The 20,309-nt window shown below is 34.6% G+C and overlaps 1 protein-coding gene across 7 annotated transcripts in view; it reads left to right on the top strand.

Annotated features, from left to right (window-relative positions):
- ANAPC10 (anaphase promoting complex subunit 10) overlaps positions 1–20,309 on the top strand; it is a 115,524-nt gene that overhangs the window by 19,695 nt on the left and 75,520 nt on the right. For 4 of the 7 annotated variants that reach the window (XM_005556003.4, XM_065545548.2, XM_074040525.1 and 1 more), the window contains exon 4: positions 13,788–13,908. The exons of 1 other annotated variant lie outside the window; for it this stretch is intronic. In XM_005556003.4, coding sequence (XP_005556060.1) covers positions 13,788–13,908 — 121 coding nt within the window. Of the gene's footprint in view, positions 1–13,787; positions 13,909–14,119; positions 15,254–16,421; positions 16,630–20,309 lie in introns of those variants that run through there. 2 more of the 7 variants (XM_065545547.2, XM_005556005.4) reach the window with 2 other exon arrangements.

Here is a 20,309-nt window from a genome sequence, read left to right as displayed (position 1 = left end):
ATAAATCTTGATTATTGTATATGGTGAAAGGGAGGGGTCTAATTTCAATCTTCTGCATATGGCTAGCCAGTTATCCCTGTGCAGTTTATTGAATAGGGAGTTCCTTCCCCATTGCTTGTTATTGCCAACTTTGTTGAAGATCAGATGTAGATATGCAGCTTTATTTCTGGGTTCTCTAATCTGTTCCATTGGTCTCTGTGTCTGTTTTTGTACCAGTACCATGATGCTCTTTTGGCTACTGTTATTTTGAAGTATAGTTTGAAGTTGGGTAATGTGATGTCTCCAGCTTTGTTCTTTTTGCTTGGTATTGCTTTGGCTATTGAGGCTCTTTTTTGGTTCTATATGAATATTAGAATAGTTCTCTAATTCTGTGAAAACTGTCAGTAGTTTGATTGGAATAGCATTGAATCTGTAAATTGCTTTGGGCAGTTATGACCATTTGTTTTTTAAACAATATTGATTCTTCCTATCCATGAGCATGGGATGTTTTTCCATTAGTTTGTGTCATATCTGATTTCCTTCAGCAGTGTTTTGTAATTCTTGTAGAGATCTTTTGCTTCCTTAGTTAGCTGTATTCTCAGGTATTTTATTCTTGTTTGTGGCTGTTTTGAGTGGAATTGTGTTCTTGATTTGGCACTTAGCTTGGGTGTTACTGGTGTATAGAAATGCTATTGATTTTTGTATATTGATTTTGTATCCTGAAACTTTGCTGAAGTTGTTCATCAGATCTAGGAGTCTTTGGGCAGAGACTATGGGGTTTTCTAGGTAGAGAATTACGTTGTCTGCAAACAGAGATGGTTTGACTTCCTCTCTTCCTATTTGAATGCCTTTTAATTTTTCTCTTGCCTGATTGCTGTGGCTAGGACCTCTAGAAATATGTTGAATAGAAGTGGTGAGAGTGGGCATCCTTGTCTTGTTCTGGTTCTTAAGGGGAATGCTTCTTCCTGTTTTTGCTCAGTATGATGTTGGCTGTGGGTTTGTCATAGATGGCGCTTATTATTTTGAATTATGATCCTTCAATGCCTAGTTTATTGAGGATTTTTAACATGAAGCGATGTTGAATTTTATTGAAAGCCTTTTCTGCATCTCTTGAGATGATGATGTGGTTTTTGTTTTTCGTTCTGTTTATGTGATGAACGACATTTGTTGATTTGCATATGTGGAGCCTGTCTTACATCCCAGGAATAAAGCCTCCTTGATTGTGGTGGATTAGCATTTTTTTGATGCACTGCTGGATTGAGTTTGTTAGTATGTTATTGAGGATTTTTGTGTCGATGTTCATCGAGAATATTGGCCTGAGGTTTCTTCTTTTACTGGGTCTTTGCCAGGTTTTGGTATCAGAGTGATGCTGGCCTTAGAATGAGTTAGGGAGGAGTCCTACCTTCTCAGTTTTTTGCAATCATTTCAGTAGGATTAATACCAACTTTTTCTGTACTCTGGGGTTCTCTGAATTTCCTGAATTTGAATGTTAACCTCTTTAGTGAGGTTGGGGAAATTTTCATGGACAATAACCTCAAATATATTTTCCAATTTGCTTGTTGTTTCTCTCTCTCTTTCGGGGACCCTATTGAGTTGTAGGTTTGGTCTCTTTACATAATCTCCTATTTCTCCGAGGTTTTGCTCATTTTTAAAAAAATTCTTTTTAATTTTTGTCTAACTGAATTGGTTTGAAGAACCCGTCTTTGTGCTCTAAGGTTCTTTCCTCAGCTTGGTCCATTCTGCTGTTAACACTTATGAATGTATTATGAAATCTTTGTAGTGAGTTTTTCAGCTCTATCAGATTAGTTTGATTCTTTCTTAAAATAGCTATTTTGTGTTTCAGCTCTTGATTCATTTTACTGGATTCCTTAGATTCCTTGGATTGGGTTTCAACTTCCATCTGCATCTTGATGTTCTTCATTGCCATCTAGATTCTGAATTCTGAATTCCAAATGTCTGTCATTTCTGTCATTTCAATCTGGGAACCATTGCTGGGCTACTAGTGTGCTCATTTAGAGGTGAGAAGACACTCTGTCTTTTAGACTTGCCACAATTCTTGCTCTGTTTTTTTCTCATCTGTATGGGAAAATGTTCCTTTAATCTTTGAAGTTGCGGTCTGTTAGATGAGCTTCTTTGCTTTTATCTTCTTTGATGTCATGGAGGATTTGACTGTGGTGCAAGTTGGGTTTAGTTGACTGGCTTCATTTCTGGATGATTTCAGGATACCAAGGCTCAGCTCAGCACTTGTGGGTTGAATGCTGTAATCCAGAGGGCCTTTGACTAGACCCAAAACCTTGTTCTCTGGCCCTTCAATTTAAGCAACTGCTGCACTGGAGGGGCCACGGTGTTCCCAGTCTGCTGGCAACAACACTACAATGAGGGGTGCAGTCAAAGCAGTCAGGGGAAGTCTGTGGGCAGATGTATGCTGGCAGCAGCCCATCTGCAAAAGCTTTCTGATGGTTAGGTGGGGTCTGTTGGTGAAAAAACTGTGTCAGTGGCCGCCGGGAAGCACCCCAGTAGGTCTTCTGAGGCTGTGCTGCAATCAGACATGGCCAAGCAGGGACCCTGGGAGAGACTGGCAGACAAGGTGTTGCTCAGATCAGACTGGCCCCATTCCATGGGTAAGATAGCCCTATCTTGTCCAGGTCCAACAGTCAACAAAGGCCAAAGCCACCTAGAGGTACATGGCAATCCTTAGGGGACAGGCATCCCTGGCTGTGCTCCACTGCAGCCATTCCCATGCCCAACCCTCTGGGCTCCACACAGGCTGGGGTCCTGTGCCTGCTAACTCTCCCAAGCAGCACTCCCTGCTAGTTCAGATGCCCGTGAGGGTTATGCGGCCTCCTGCAGCTAGAATTCTGGGGATACGTGGTGAGAGTGGACTACTCCATGCCTATTTAATTAATTCCTTCCCCAGGAGCTGCTCAGGGCCAGAAATGAGTCCTGGTGCTCAGCAACCCCATTCAGGGTTCCTAGCTTACTGCCCTTTCAGCCCAGGGTCTGCTTGGTCCTCCCTGTGTCCACTCTCAGTGCCTTCCTTCTGACAGTCTGCTCAGAGTATGCCTGTCTTCTTGATGGTCTGGTCTCTTGGTGAATGAAACTCTTCCTGGCCGCGTCTAGTTGCCCACCTTGGCTCTGATCAACCCTGAGGTTCTTTTTAAATAAAAGTTTTATTTCTTAAGATGGTTGCTAAAATTAAAATGACAGTTAAGTACTAGTCTCTTTATAGTAAATAATAAATGTATTATAAAGTTATAGTTCTATATTTAATCCACTTCTCCTCCTTCCTTTTGAAGAGTGTAAACTCAAGATGGGAAAGGAGGACAAAGCCAGAAGTGTGAAAGATATTTAAGTAGTTTTAGTTGACAATGAGTTTAGTTTCAGTTAACAGCGTGATGTGATTGCTAAAAAAGCTAGTATGATTTTGGGATGCAATAAAGTAACCATAGAATGTATGAAGACCTCCTGGTGTATTGTATTCCGTGTCAGCTTCCCCTGCTAACACTGATAAAGAAGGTCTAGGATGTGCTCAGAAGAGAGTAGACAGAATAGGGGATTGAAGCCAAACCATAATAAAAAAAAAATTTGGAACATATGGTCTGCCGAAAACTTTAGGGGACATGGTAGCTTTCTTTCCATAGTTTGAAGGATTTATATTTTGTGGAGGAATTAGATTTTTTTGTATGTGTCACCTCATAAGAAAAAACTTCATCCAAAAGGTGAGAGCTGCACGAAGACCAGTTATGGCTTAGTATAAAGAAAACTTTTAAAAATTGGAACTGATCAAAGATAATTTGCTTGATAGTAATAGTTGTTACCTGTCAGAAAAGTTTTGAACCTGGGTATTTATTGGAATAAGTGATGGTTAGATACGTGATCCTCTAAGCTCATGTTTAGTCCTAATGGTTCTGATTAGGTCTAATTAAAATACATTATGCTTCACTTACTGAATGTGTTTAGCATACTTTTTTTGTGAAATAGCTTTAAATGTTAGAATATGAACATAATTTAAAGTTTGAAGTATTTCCAAATTCAAGAATAGACACACTAGCAATTAAGTATCACAGGGCCTATACATGGAAAATCTAATTTGGAACATTTTCATAGTTCTTGATTTTTCTTTGGAGGAATCTCCTGTTCTGTCAGCCGTGCAGAAATTGCAAAGAAATAATCTTCATAAAAATGTGAATAGAATATATTAAAAACTGTTACCTATTACATAAATAAATGAAGGGAAAAAGGCCTCTGCCCTCCTCAAAAAGAGAGGTAATTTTTCTTGGCAGTTAGGAGAAAAAAGTCTTAAGGGGGAAGGAAAAAATATAATAAGAAAATGAAATGTTCTTTGAGTGTGTAATTTTGTGCTTAAATGGAAAATAGAGAAGCTTTTTGCTCTTATGAAAGATAAAGTGAATTATTTTCTATTTGTAAAGAGCTAATTCTCTTGGGAAGAATTTCAAAATTTGTTAATAATTTTTTAAGGAAAATTGGGGAGTAATTTAGTTTAATGTGGATTATATGGATTAATGTACTTGTTTGCTGATTTAAAATACTGTTTGCTGATAAATACTGAAATATTAAGCTGAGTAAGAACAAAGCAAAATTTGTGCTTTTGTTTGATCTGCCTTCATCAAAATTCCTACAAATTTTATTAAATGTAATCTTGATATTTTTGTCATGGTAATAACAATTATACATTTTTAAATTACATTAAAATGATTTCTGTGTCACAAAGAAATTTATTGAAATAGAAAAGGATAGAAGAATGCTGAGAAAAATATTGAAAAGTTATGCTGGTTTGCTTCATTTTCAAGAGAAATTTTGATAGTTTACTAATGAAAGATAAATTATAAATTTTTTAAAAACCTGTATTTCCTAAAACCTGGGTTGAAATGAAAACATTGATAGCAATAAACTCCATTATCATTTAAAGCACTTTGAACAGAAAGTACTTTATAAATTTAATAAAATCCTATATATACTTAAATACCAATGTATGTATGGGTGTAAATTGCTTAAGCCAAATCATACAAATTAGTTTATTTACCCCCCTCCCCAAATTACACTGTTGATAAATTTTAAACTTTATAATTTTGTGAAATTTATACTTTTGCTTGATCATCTCTTTGGATTAATTTTAGGTTTTTAAAAAGTATCAGGTAACAGGTGAACAACAGGACCTATTGCCTGGTAGCACTAGAGTTTCAGCAGCTTAGGTATCTTTGTAAAAAAGCATTTGTGCAATTATAGAATACTTTATTGCATTTTCCCCTTATTTTTAAAAGTAGAACAAATGAAAAAATTAAAGTGCTGATGTCATTTAAAAAATAATAGGTTGGGTGCAGTGGCTCACGCCTGTAATCCCAACACTTTGGGAGGCTGAGGTAGGAGGATTGTTTAAAGCCAGAAGTTCAAAACTAGCCTAGGAGATAAAGCAAGATTCTGTTTCTACAAAAAATTTAAAAAATTACCTGGGTGTGGTGGTACATACCTGTAGTTTCAGCTACTCAGGAAGCTGTCATGGATTGCTTGAGCCAGGAGTTTGAAGCTGCAGTGAGCTTTTGTCATACCACTGTACTCCAGTCTGGGTGACAGAGCGAGACCCTGTCTCCTAAAAAAAAAAAAAAAAAAAAAACATAATAGATGCTAGGCTTAATCACAGTATATTAATACTTGTGAATACATTATAAATCATTAGACTCAACTAGATATTCATTGGACTTTCCTAGTCACCTACATATTGAATTATGAACACCAAAAGGAAATGTTAAATATTTATTGTCAAAGATTGTGACTGAACCATCTGGTGTAATTTAGGATTGTGATTTAGGATTGGGTAGATTTTTTTAGCGCTTGAGAACTAACTTTTTTACCTTTATTATATAAATTCAGTATTCAGCTTTCTTCCATTTGATCTTCATCCATGTTTTCATGAACTTTATTGAAAAAAATTGTATTACAAACAAGTTTGAAAGAGGTTCAATTTGGAGTTTATATTTTGTTAAACAAACTATTTGGTTCCTTAGATGTTTTTTTCTTCACATAGAAAATAAGCAACTCTTGATTTATGTAGCAGTTTCTCAGGTAGTTGAGCATGTAGGTTTTAGAAATAATTTATATGTATTACTGATCTGTTAAGGTGAACATATATTGTAACATATATAAAGTAACATTATTTTATATCTCATTGTCTTTTTAAATTAGAACAAGCTCTTTCTCTGCTCTGGATGAGGACTTGGTGGGGAGCATATAGCACATTTTTTGGTAACATACCCAGTTTTCTGTTTATTTCAAATGGCAAAATATATTTTAGAAATAGACGTGTTCAGTTCTAGTGAATACTGAAAGCCTCAGTCTTGCTTTAAAGTTTCTTTTAAGGTTTATTCCTCTCCCTAAACTTGGGCCTGTTGCAAGTTGGGTGTAGTTTGCTTCACTTACCCTGCCTAGTTTTTTTTTTTGGTTTTTTTTGGTCCTTTCACATTTCTGAATTTGTTAGATCTGCTAGTATGGGAACGAAGAAGAGGTCAGAAAAGAAGGAAAGTCTGTAATTGCCAGTTCTGTCTTGGTGATATAGCATTGGTGTTCTCTGTACCTGGCTATATATTTAAAGCTATTATCTTATGGATGCTTTTGCGGGTTCAGAGAATCAGCCACCACATTCACTTAATGCTATGGATGATTCATCTGCAGTTCTCTTATTGAGGGTATATTAATCATCTTCTTTTTCACATAGTAGTACCTCCAGCTTCCTGATGAGGATTATTCATCCTTTCTAGAAAGAAACTAAGGTAACCTTTCAGGTTATCAGGTTATGAAGTTCCCTTTTCCCAGTTTCCTGAGACATTTTTGGATTTTCTCAAATGCCTTTTCTGTATCTATTCATACGGATCATATGGTTTTTCTTTATTCCGTTGAGATGGTAAATAATCAAATTCAATATTTAATTATTTATTTAGTATTTATTCTGTTGAGATGGTAAGTAATAATAAAGATTTTTTTATTTGTAGTAAAATATTTAATATAAATTTACCGTTATAGCCTTTTTATTTTATTTTTTGAGACAGAGTTTTGCTCTTGTTGCCCAGTCTGGAGTGCAATGGCATGATCTTGGCTCACTGCAACCTCCGCCTCCTGGGTTCAAGCGATTCTCCTGCCTTAGCCTCCCAAGTAGCTGGGATTATAGGCATGCGCCACCACGTCCGGCTAATTTTGTATTTTTAGTACAGACGGGGTTTCTCCCTGTTGATCAGCTGGTCTCGAAATCCTGACCTCAGGTGCTCTACCCTCTTCAGCCTCCCAAAGTGTTGGGATTATAGGCGTGAGCCACTGTGCCTGGCCAGCCATTTTTAAATGTACAGTTCAGTGTCCTTAAGTACATTTCAGTGTTGTGCAACCAATACCACCTCCATCTTCAGAACTTTTCATCATCCTGTGTGGAACCCATTAAATCATAACCATCCAATTTCCTCTTCTCTCCAGCCCATGATAATCAGTGTTTTATTTTTTGCCTCTATGTATTTCACTGTTCTAGGGACCTGATATAAATGGAATTATACAATATTTGTCCTTTGGTGTCTAACTTATCTCACTTAGCCTAATGTTTTCAAGGTTCATTCATGTTGCAGCATGTGTCAGAATTTTATTCCTTTTTAAGAATGAATAATATTCCATTGTATGACTGTGCCACATTTTGTTTATCCATTCATTTGTCAGAAGACATTGGGTTGTTTCTACCTTTTGGCTGTTGTAAATAATACTGTTATGAACATTGGTGTGCAAATATCTGTTCAAGTACCAGATTTCATTTCTTTTAGATATATATCCGGAAGTGGAATTGCTGGATCATATGGTAATTCTGTGTTTAAGTTTTTGAGGCACCTCTATACTGTTTTTCACAGCAGCTGTACCATTTTACCTTCCTGCTGGTAATGCACAAAAGTTCCAGTTTCTCCACATCCATGCCAACATTTGATGATAGTCATCCTAATGAGTCTATCTCATTATAGTTTTGATTTTCATTTCCCTCATGATTTGTGATATCAAGCATTTTTTCATGTGCTTCCTGGTTATTTGTGTATCTTCTTTAGAGAAATGACTACTTAAGTCGCTTCCCTCTTTTTACATTGGGTTGTCTTTTTGTTGTTAAGCTGTAAGACTTCTTTATATGTCCTGCTGCAGTTGCTCAGCTTTGCCATTGTAGTGTTAGCTCCCATAGACAATGTGTATATGACGGAATATCACTTGGTTTCAATAAAATTTTGTTTATAAAAATAGGTGGTGGTCCACATTTGGCCTGCAAGCTGTAGCTTACCAAGCCCTGCTTTAGAGCAGCAGTTCTCAAACTTTTTAGTCTCAGTACTGCTTTAAACTCTTACTGAGTGCTCCAGAAATCTTTATATATATATCTCATTATTTACTATTTTAGAAATTATAGATTAGAAACTTTAAATTGTTTAGTTATTCACTAAAAATAAACAATAATTAACCTATTATGTGTTAACAACATAAATAACAATTTTATGAAAAATAACTGTCTCTTCCCAAATAAACAACAGCAACAAAAAATAGAAGAGTGTCATTGTTTACATTTTTTCGTGAACGTTTTTGGTTCACAAAAAAACAGTTGGAGTCTCATTTCTGCTTGTTCATTAAATCTGTTACAACATCCCATGTCAGATAGCCTCTGGAAAACTCTACTACATATTGATAAGAGAATGATTCTGAAAAAGGCAAATTGCATCTTAATAATATTAAGAAAATAGTTCTGACCTTGCTGATCCTCTGAAAGAGTCTTGAGGTCCTCCGCAGGTCCCTAGACTACTCTTTAAGATCATTTCTCTTGGGCAAGATTAGCCTCATTACTAAGACTTGACTCGTGTGGGATTGCAAACGAATGTCTTAGGTATTTAAAGAAGACTTTCCACTTTGGTTATTGGGAGCTTTAATGATTCACAGTCCTCTGTGCCCACTGGAAATTGTTTAGCTTACTGCTTTCCAGTAATTGTTCTTTCCCCAGTGCTTGTTCTTTGCCTATCCTTGTGAAGTTTTGCTGTATGCATGTTCATATTGTGTTCAGGCATAAAATGAAGGGGACCCCATGTATATTTCTGGAGTTTTCCTTTGTGTAGCTCCTTCGTCATCAATTCAGTAGACTGCCAGATTCTCTTTGGCTTCTCCCTCTTCACATTGCAGTCCCGAAATTGCCTGCAGCCAAAAACCTACTTGTTTGTAGGTCTCACCTCTTGTGTTTCCTTTCTCTCAGGACCTAGAGGCCTGTGTTGCCTGTTGCTCAGCATCTGTGGATGCTTCAGATATGTTCTCCAGTATTCTAATTGTCTGTGGTGGGAAGGCAAATCATGTAGCAGTTAACCTTCATGAGCAGACATCTCAGACTTTCTTGTTTTATTTTATTTTACTTTTTCTTAAGACCGTATCTGCTGAAAATTGTGCATTTGGTCTCATATATCCTTTCAAAACATGGTCTTTGTTTTGTAGTCTTCAGTGAAAACTTTCATTTTAGCATCCTGTTAACATTGATACAGAGGACATTTTTCACTTCTTTTTTTGAGGTGGAGTCTTGCTTTGTCACCAGGCTGGAGTGCAGTAGCGCAATCTTGACTCACTGCAACCTCCACCTGCTGGGTTCAAGCGATTCTCTTGCCTCAGCCTCCCCAGTAGCTGGTACTACAGGCACACACCACCGTGCCCAGCTAAGTTTTGTATTTTTAGTGGAGACAGGATTTCACCATGTTGGCCAGGATGGTCTCAATCTCTTGGCCTCATGATCTACCTGCCTCTGCCTCCCAAAGTGGTGGGATTACAGGCGTGCGCCACTGCGCCTGGCCTGCATTTGTAACTTTTATACCAGGAACATATATGGAAGAATATAGTTATTTATAAATATTTGCTTCTGATTTAAACAACTATGTGGACTCTGTTTATTTTGTCTCAACCTCCTGGTAATGTATCTAGCATGTTAAGAAGAATGATTTTAAAAACATGTTTTGTAACTATTTTGTTTTTTTACATTTAACTTTAAATGTAAAGCTATCATCTATCAAATACATTTAGCTTTAAGTTTTGTACCTTAGGGTTTATTAGTTACTCTTATATAATGTTGTCACATAGACCTGGATTAAGTTCTGGCTCTGTGTTTTACTAGATGTGTAAACAAGGACCGCTTGCTTAACCTGATGTGAACCTCAGTTTCTTCATTACAGACACAGTAATGCTGTATTAATTAGAAATCAGAACTTTTAGTAACAGAGCTTTTGATAATGGTGTTTTCTACAAGGTGGAAATTTATTTCTTCTACCTCTTTGTGTAAGAGGAGCCTGGCAGTCCAGAAGTGGTATGGCAGCCTCACAGTGTGTTTGTGGACCCAGTTCCCTTCTCTTTTTACATTCCTTCATTCTTAGCTTGTAGATTTTATCCTCAAGGTTGTCTTATGGTTCAAGATGCCTACTGGAATTCCACCTATCATGTCCATATCCCAGGCAGCAGGAAGGAGTAGATGCGAAAGGTAAAAGGGGCATGTTTTTCTTTTAAAGAAACCTTCTTTAGTACACACCATCATTTTGTTTAAATCTTATTGGCCATAACTTAGTCATATGGCTATACCTAACTTTAAGGGAAGTTGGATCTTTTAGCCAGATACTATGAAGAAAGAGGGGATAAAGGGATTTTAGGTTAGGCATCTAGGAATATCTGTCACTAATGTCTTCCATCGGAATTTCATGGGTTCCAAACCCGATGAGAAATTATTCAGTAGGTGCTCGTATCTGTGGTAGCAGGAGGAGGCCAAAATACCAACTTTATAAAATGGACAGAACTGATGTTTGAGAAATATAACTGCATTATATCTTCAGTCAAGTGTGTTTCCTATTATTGAACCCTAGAATTAAACAGTCTTACCTATCCAGTTTTACCACTGGACTAGGTAGCATGTGCCTTTATTAAATTGGTGGCCTGAAAGAACAAAGCAAATGTTTGGTTCCTGCTAGAAGCTCTTTCTCAGGAGAAAGGGTGTAGTGAATGAGGGGATAGAGAGCGTCCAGGAGTGTTACTTATGTCATCAGAAATAGGGAAGTATTGCCCTCTTCCTTCTCCGCTCTTGTAATATCTTATGCTACAAATATAGCATGATGCCTGGCATATAGTGAACATTCACTATGGAGTGATTATTATTATACTGATGGTTTTGAGCAGTTTGAGCTACTGCCACTATGTGTAATAGTCTGTACGTTTAATGGTATCACATACATTGCTATTTGAAAAATAGCATGGTTTTCCATGAAATACTATTTTTAAAATTCATCATGAGATAAAATTGATCAATGGTTTTAAAATTTTTTACTCTACCTTTTAATTGTTTTAAACTTTTGGTGAGGTCACAGTTTCCTATGCAAATTTAGTGAAACTATTTATATAGCAAATCATACATACGATTTCTGTGGGTATGTGAACCTTACGATAATAACTCATGGCTTAGATAAAATTTAAAGAACTACAGATACCTACCTATTCCTGTAAACTTGTATCAATGACTATTGAATGAACCAAGCACAATTAATTAAAAGGAAGTTTTGGTTAAAATCATGTGAGGTAGACAGATACATTTTTTAATTTCAACTGTGCCCTCCTACTAGCTTTTTGACCTTAAGCCAGTTACTAACCTGAGTGTTATGGGTTTTTTTTTTTTTTTTTTTTTTAATCAGAAAAACAGAGATAATAATAGTTCCTATTTGACAACATTGAGAAATAAATGAGACAGTATGTATAGAGCATTACTTCTGGGTCAGACACAAAATATTCACTTGCTCTTTGCTGTTACTGTTTTTCTTATCACTAGTATTTTTAGTATTCTTTGCTTTTCGAACCTTGCCCTGATCATCTTGAAGGCAGTGAATAAGTGTACCTGAATTTCACAATTTAGAAATGTAATTATTCTGAGCAAAAAACTTGATCCTTTAGATCTGCCTTTCTTTTCTTCCTTAAAAAAAAAGTTCTTAAGAGCCATCTTCGTGATCTTTGATCTCTTCATAAGAAGAGAGATCATTTACTTCCTGCTTATGGCTCATCAAGGAAAAAGGTCTTCAAAAATTTCCTTTCTTTCTTTGCTTCCTCTCCTGTCTCCTTCCGGGCTCAGCAGAGAGAAAGATGTCAGTTTGATACCTTTGGCCTCTTTTAAAAACCTAGTAATGGTATTTATCCTGTCAGCAGTTCCTGGGTATTTAGTGTTTTACCTCTTGATCTGAGGAAAAGTCTTTAACTTTCCGTATTGCTTTCTAAAGAATAGCTTAGGCTGCAGAAGTTTGGTCTCCTCACTAAGAGCTACAGAGCCCCTGCTGTTTTTATAGGCTGACTTTTGACACAGACTACTTCTGTTCAAGGAGCTCATTGTTACTAAGTTAGTGCCAGTTTATACTAGAACTTAACTTTTAAAGCACATGTAAATAGATTTCTTAATGGGTTTTTGGGTAGGTTTTTAAGATCACCTAGATATATATATATATTTTTTTCCTGGTGGCCAAATAGCACATGCTCATTTTGAAAAATTGTTCAGAAAATATAAAAATCATAAAGAAGAAAATAAAGATCTCCTATGGTCCCATCCCACGAAAGCAGTCAATTTTACTATTTTTGGGTAATTCCACCGAGGTCTTTTTCTATACACAAATATAGATTTACATGCCTTTAAAAAATTGTTGTTTTCCCCCAAATGTGATTCTTTTGCATATGTTGTTTTATAATCTTCTTTTTTCTAGTGTAACTATATATGTACATGATTTTTTTAAATAGTTGTATAGCAGTTCATTGAGTGGATATAATGTAATTTATTTAACCAAAACCTTATTGCCATGGATATTTAGGCTGTTTTTAATTTGTTAGTGATTTAATCACAGGACAAGATTTTTCTGCATCCATTTTTTCTCCAAGGCCAGCCTTCATTAGACATCAGTTTTTGAGTGTTTGTGTTACTGTATTTTAATGCATTCTCAGAAGTTTGAATTAGTGGGTCAAAGGTTGTGTTTCTACTAACTGGCGATGAAAGCACCCTTTTCTAATCAAATTTGAGTGTTATCAGTCATTTAAATATTTTCCAATATGATGATAAAACTTATATCTCTGTGTGTTTTAATTTCTCTTTCTTTGATTATTAGATGTTGAACACATTTTCATGGTTTTTTTGGCCACTTGCATTTTTTCTGAGGTTCATTTTCTATTATATATTTTTTCTTTCCCTAGGATATGTATGTTTTAAAATCAATAGCAAAAGAAAGAAAGAAAAAAATCAACAGCAAAATTATGTTTCTTGCATTAAAACTAGGTTGTTCTATTTTTTTAAAAAGTAGTTTTCTCTTTGCTGGACTCAGTTCCTCACTTAGCTAGTTATTTTCAAGTATTAATATAGGAAATGAAGTACATACCTAGCAAAGGAAACCAAACTTATGAGAATAATTTCTTTGTCTAAAATACAAATGAAGTGGATGGAAATCCTTAATGCTTGTTTGCATGATAAAGTACCTAATTTGGCTTAACTGATCCTTCTTTGCTTGCATCTGGCTCTTGACCATGTTCTACATAGGAGATGTCTGTATAATAAACATATTATCTGGACCTATATTTAACATATTATCTGGACCTATATTTTTACATTTTTCATTTTTATTGTTGAAATTAAAGGATATGAAAATGTTGATTCAAATACTCCTTTTAGCAAACTATGATTTTTGAAGTCAGAAGATAAGATGCATTGGAAATCTTTTCATATGATGAAGTGCATGTTATTTTTACTTTATTGCTTTTAGAAGAAAAACAACAGTGAAGACATTATGTATTTATGCAGACTACAAATCTGATGAAAGCTATACTCCAAGCAAGATCTCAGTCAGAGTAGGAAATAATTTTCACAACCTTCAAGAAATTCGGGTATGTCTTTCAAATTTTTAAAAATATGTCATCCTTTAACTTTTACTTATTAGAAGATAGTCACAGTTGACATTACATTAGATATGTTAAAATGTTAATATATAAAAGGAAAATATTGGAGAAAACATGTTTGAGTGTAAAATTTATTTTCTTCTGAATTCTGATTGTTCTCTTTATTTTTTCCACGATATTTTATTATTGAAATTATCAGACCTACGGAAAATCTCAAAGAATTGTGCAGTGAACCCCAATATAGTCATCTCCTAATTTCTTCAGTTGTTAATATTTTGCTATATTTGCTTTATTACAATATGTCCATCTAATTTTTTTGTGCGTTTAAAAATAATTTGTGTGTATTTGCCCATTTCACCCCAATTACCAGTGTGATATATTGGTAGATTTATCAACATTTGCTTAATTTTCTTTTTTTAAGATAAAATTTATGCACAATTTTGCATAATCTTAAGTATATTGTTTGGTGAGTTTTGACAAACACATACATTTATGTAATCCCAACTCCTGTTAAAATATAGAACATTTCCACCATTCCAGATAATTCCCTCATATCTGTTCCCAGTCAGTCTTCATCTCTATCTTACCCTCAGAAAGAACTATTATACTGATTTTATAGATTGATTGATTTTTTTATCATAGATCCATGTTGCCTGTTTTACAATGTCATATGAACAGAGTCATACAGGATATAACTTTTATGTAAGGCTTCTTTCACTCAGCCTAGGGTTTTTGAGATTCGTCCATGTAGTTGCAAGTGTCACTACTTCATTCTTTTTTACTTCTGAGTTGTATTTCACTGTTTGAGTATACCACAATATATTTATCCTACGTGAAGTTATTAGGACAGTGCTTTAGTCCTGAAGTATTTCAGAAGTATTTTCAATAACTTTGAACTACGTAATTATCAAGCTCTGGCTGTTGACATTTTTGGGTCAGAAAATCATTAAGCCTAAATAATCATTAAAATCTGGTGGTTCTGAGAGATTTGGGAAGCACTTGTGATCTTTGAAAGGTCTCCAGTTAAGTTAATTTGTGGTCTTGGTTCTTATTTGACTTAATGTTTATATTAAGACTGTGTCTCTAAATTTATGTTTCTTATCGGAGTTAGTAATAAAATACTTAATACAAATGACATGTACTGCATATGTATTGACAGATAAGAACAGGTGAGGATATTGTCCAAGATATTTTTGTTGTTGTTTTGTCCTTTGAGATATTCATTGTTTTTTTAAAAAAATTATTAAATAAAAATTGTATGTATCATGTACAGTATGATGGTTTGAAATATGTATACTTTGTAGAATGGCTAAATAAAGCTAGTTAACATATGCATTACTTTCACATACCACTTTTTTGTGGTGAGAACTCTCAAAATCTACTCTCAGCAATCTTCAAGAATATAACACTTTGTTTATTAGTGTAGTCACTATGTTATATACTGGATCTCTTGATTTTATTCTTCCTATCTAACTGAAATTTTGTACCCTTTGACCAACATCTTCCCAATCCCTCTTTCCATTATAGCCCCTAGAAACTATCATTCTCCTGCTTCTGAGTTCAACTTTTTAATATTCCATATATAAATAAGGTCATGTGGTATCTATCTTTCTGTTCCTGGCTTGTTTCATTTAACAGTAGTGTTCTCCAGTTCCATCCATGCTGCTGCAAATGACAGGATTTCCTTCTCTTTAGGGCTGTACAATATTCCATTGGGTATATATACCCCACAGTTTATTTACCCATTCATTCATTCATTGATGAATGCTTAGGTTGATTCTGTATCCTAGCTATTGTGAATAAAGCTCCAGTGAACATGGGAGTGCCATCTTGCTGACATCTGAACTCAAGTTGTTTGTTACTTTGAGCTAACTTTTTGGTCTTGTTATGGACAATTATCTTAACTTACTTTTTTTTTTTTTTTTTTTTTTTTTGAGACAGAGTCTCACTCTGTTGTCCAGGCTGGAGTGCAGTGGTGTGATCTCGGCTCACTGCAACCTCTGCCTCCCAGGTTCAAACAATCCCCATGCCTCAGCCTCTTGAGTAGCTGGGATTACAGGAATGTGCCACCATGCCCAGCTAATTTTTTCTATTTTTAGTAGAGACGGAGTTTCGCTGTGTTGGCCAGGCTGGTCTAGAACTCTGGCCTCAAGTGATTTGCCTCTCTCGGCCTCCCAAAGTGCTAGGATTACAGGCATGAGCCACATGCCCAGCCCTTACTTTTAAGAAACCTTTCTTGAAAACTAATTTCAGCTTTTGAAAATTTGAAAAATTGTTGTAAATTAGATAGTTTTCTTTTAATTTAAAAGCATTTCTTCTTTTGTCTTCTTTTGTCTGACAGGCCATGCTGGTTGATCTGTACTTCCTGTGCTTGAATAGATTAACAAATAAATCAGCTTGTAGTTTTCTTAAGTTCTTCTGTTCACCCAGTGCTTTTTAAATTCAGAATATTTAAAATTTTTTAAAAATCATAATCAATTTTTTTTTCCTTTTTTTGACAGAGTCTTACTCTGTCACCCAGGCTGGAGTGCAATGGCCTGATCTCAGCTCACTGCAGCCTCTGCCTCCCGGGTTCAAGTGATTCTCCTACCTCAGCCTCCTTTGTATTTTTAGTAGAGACGGGGTTTTGCCATCTTGGCTGGGCTGGTCTCGAACTCCTGACTTCAAGTGATCCACTCACCTCAGCCTTCCAAAGTGCTGAAACTACAGGTTTGAGCCACCGCACCTGGCCTCTTATTTTTGGACCAACTGACAGCCCTTCTTTTAGTCACATATCTGATACATTTAGTGTTTGGTTCTCTGATGACTTGACATATTAAATTGTACTTTATTAAAAATTTCACATTATCAAATGATTGGATCACTCATATTGATAAACCTTTTGTAAGTAGAGTTGGCTTCTTTTGATTTATAACTAAAGATTTATCATATAGCTCCTCAGGCAGTTGTGATAAGTGAAACACTAGCAATAAAATGTTTTGATTTGATATACATGGTATATATTTGAAACATCCACTAGATGTCACTGTTGTCCTTTATTCTCTAGTTTCATAGCCTATTTGTAGTAAGTTCAAGACCTCAAGTAATCTTAGTTGTACTAGTTTTTCCTAGAGAATATATATGCAAGAACTCTTTGATGCATTTTTGGGAAGTGTACATATTCATGTGAAATTTCTAGGTATTTGTATTAAAGATGTTTTGTATTCTATTGTAAATTTTACTAACATTAAATAAGGATTTTGAGAAGTTAACAGGAGAAACTTTAAGTGATATTTGGACCTTGTAAAATACTTTTAATCTAGTCTTTGCTTCTATTATGTCATCTAAGTGCTGAAACATTAGCCATATAGAAAAAGAGCTCTTATAGGTAGTCTCTTAATTTTTTCTGAGTGTTTATATTTCTGTTTAGTGACCACATAGCCTCATGAGACCAGTAATACAAAATATTACCAGGTGATAATGTGAGTTGTTTTCCTGGAAAACTTATTGAACATACTACTTTTCTGCAATAGTTCTCACTAAGGAACCATAATTTTTGGATGTTTCTTTAAATTATTAGTGCCTAGCTTTTGCAGCTCATGATATGAATACTTTTATCTTTTAATTATACATCTTTGTATGAGATTTATACTGTTTACCTTTTTTTCTTTCTAAGTTAAATAAGAGCCTGATGGCACTTTGCTTTTTAAGGAAAGATGAAGCAGATCATGGTTTTATTTTTTCTGTTATTCTAGCACAATATCTAAATATATATAAAAAATCTTTGCTGCTTCTAACTCAGATACTAAAACAAGTAATTAAAATAGTGTGAATTTTTTATGAGGTTTTTAGAGTCATCATTTAATTAGTTATAGTACTGATTTAACTGAGTGGAAAATCCACCTAAATCTTTTTATATTTTTCCATGGATGCTTGCCCACTGGAGGGTGTAGTGTAGTGTGTATTGAAATGTTTTAATAGATTTTCCTTTTTTTTTTTTACTAGAAATTATGAATTTGTTTACTTGAAATGCTTATTTCTTTGTAATTGTTGATTTGAAGTAGTAACTGAAAAAATAGTCTAAGATGAGAAAAGCTGATAGCTACTTTATTTAGCAATAAATTCTTTTCTATCCTATTTTCCTTCATTTTAGTTATGAAGCATGTATTGTATCTAGATCTTTGTTACTTCTATTGATAACTCTCTACAAAGGCATCAGACCCTTCCTTTAATACCCTAGAATGTGTATTTTAACCACTATACCAGAGGACTTAAAATGAACTTTCTGCTAAGTAGTCACAAGATACTAAAACTGAATTTGGCCAAACAGAATATGTTTAATGACAAAATTGAAATTATTTATGCTTCTCATTGTACTTTCTTGTATTCAAAATATCCCATTCCACATAAATTGAAAACCAACAATTTAAGAACATTTTATAAGATGTTTGCAATTTATTGCTTCTACACAAGAGACTGTTTTTGTATAGAAGTGATAATTTAGCATTTCTGAGTCTACATTGTCTTTCTTTGCAGAATGCCTCATCTCAGTTGGGTTACTTTTGTGTATGAATTCATGTTATTCAAGAGAAATTTTCAGATCAAGATGGTAGTTTTTAAATTCTTAAATCTTTTGCATTTTAGCATTATGTTTTGATATAATGTTGTTCTTTTCTTTTGCTCTCAGAAGGGAAAATAATGTGTGAGATAATTTTTTTTTTAATCATTTAGAGCAACAGACCAAAGAACATTATATTTTAAATGTGACCATTATAGCATTTTAGAAAATATCTCTAGCTGAAATTCAAGGATACTTAAAGTCCTTTTCAATTTGCTAACTAGTTATTGTTGTTTTTAAAAATTATTGTAGAATATTTTGTACTTAAATATGAAACTAAAGTGTTTTTTTAGACTTACTGTGACAGTTCTCAAATTATTTCTATATTGTTATATGAGAAACAACTTGTTAAGGTTAAGTAGATACTTTCAGCATATGTGAAAGTTGTCCTTTGGTTTATTGCTTCTAAAATTTGTGGCCATGAAAGGATAAAATATTGATAGAGCACAAGATCGAGTACTTAAGTGAATTTTAAGCCCTGTTTTTGTCTTCACATAATAAAGCTGTTACCAAGTGATTTTTTTTTTAAAGAGGCTTGAAATAAGTCTTCAGTGTTAAAGAGAGCTGTAATGTTTTCCCATGGTTTCATGTGGCCTTTCGCTCTCTACTTGTGTCCTTATTTCAGTAGCACAACCATGTGAGTCCATATATGGTACTTTGACAGAAGTGGTTCATATGTCAGTTCTTCTGATAAAATAATATTTCCTATTATAATTTGAATTCCACTAATGTATGTGATAGAGTAAGAAGATGCAACAAAAGCTCTGGCTCTATTCGTTGATCCCAAAATCTACTTATATTTACTTTCTTATGAGGGGCCTATTTTAAACAATTTAACATAAAGCGGAATGACTTAGGCAGTATCTATAAATATCAATTGGTTTGATAAGACAGAAAGTGTAATTTATCAAGTCTTTGGAAAAATAGTTTTTGTTGAATTTAGATAGTTTAAAAGATTTTTTTAAAAAAAATTAGTTTCATAACTAACTTTAGTTCATCTTTGAAGTCATTGTAGAATGTTTTGGTGTGATACACATAATTTTTAGGCCAAAAAATGTTATCTTCTAACGTTCTCTGGAAACAATGTATAGAATTTTTGAAAATGTTTATTTGTTGTATGCATGACTTATTTCTAAAGTGGAGCTGAGGTAACTATGCATTTGGGGCATATTTCCTTTTGGAACTAAAATATGTTATACAGAAAAGTATCATCTGTATTTTTAAGAAGAAGTATCATCTATATTTTTAAGAAACTTTATTGTATCTTGTTTTTGTTTGACCACAAACTTATACTATAGATTATTTAAGAGATGTAGTCTGGCATTTCATACAAAACAGATTCATGCTTTATTCTGTGAATAATGCTGTGGGGCCTGCCAGATGCCAGGTAATATGTTAGATACTGGGGATACAATAAAGTCAGAGTTTCTGCCTTTGAGCACTTCATAGTCTCATGGAAGAGATACGCAAAAAATTCTCAGTTGCCATATAGTATAGTAAGTACCTGGAGGTGGCTATGGGAACACAATGGAATATTGTGTTTAAAAACACAATATTGTTTTGTGGTTTTAAGAGCCCAATGTTTTAAAAAGCTGAAGAGGTTGATGGTTCAACTGACTGTTTCGGATAAATACAAAGCCTATTCAGGTGCAAAATCAAGTGGAGGCATTCTAGCAGGGTCATGATGTACATAAAGGTATGGAAGCACAGTAGCATGGTATAGTGACAGAAGTGCAAGTAATTCAGTCTGCCTGGAAGCTGGATAGGTCTGAGGGAGTGATAAGAAAGACTG

This window comes from Macaca fascicularis, chromosome 5, assembly GCF_037993035.2.
Source record: "Macaca fascicularis isolate 582-1 chromosome 5, T2T-MFA8v1.1".
In the NCBI taxonomy this organism is placed as follows: Eukaryota; Metazoa; Chordata; class Mammalia; order Primates; family Cercopithecidae; genus Macaca; species Macaca fascicularis.
Note: the sequence above shows the minus strand (reverse complement) of the source record. Positions and strands in the feature narration are given on the sequence as shown.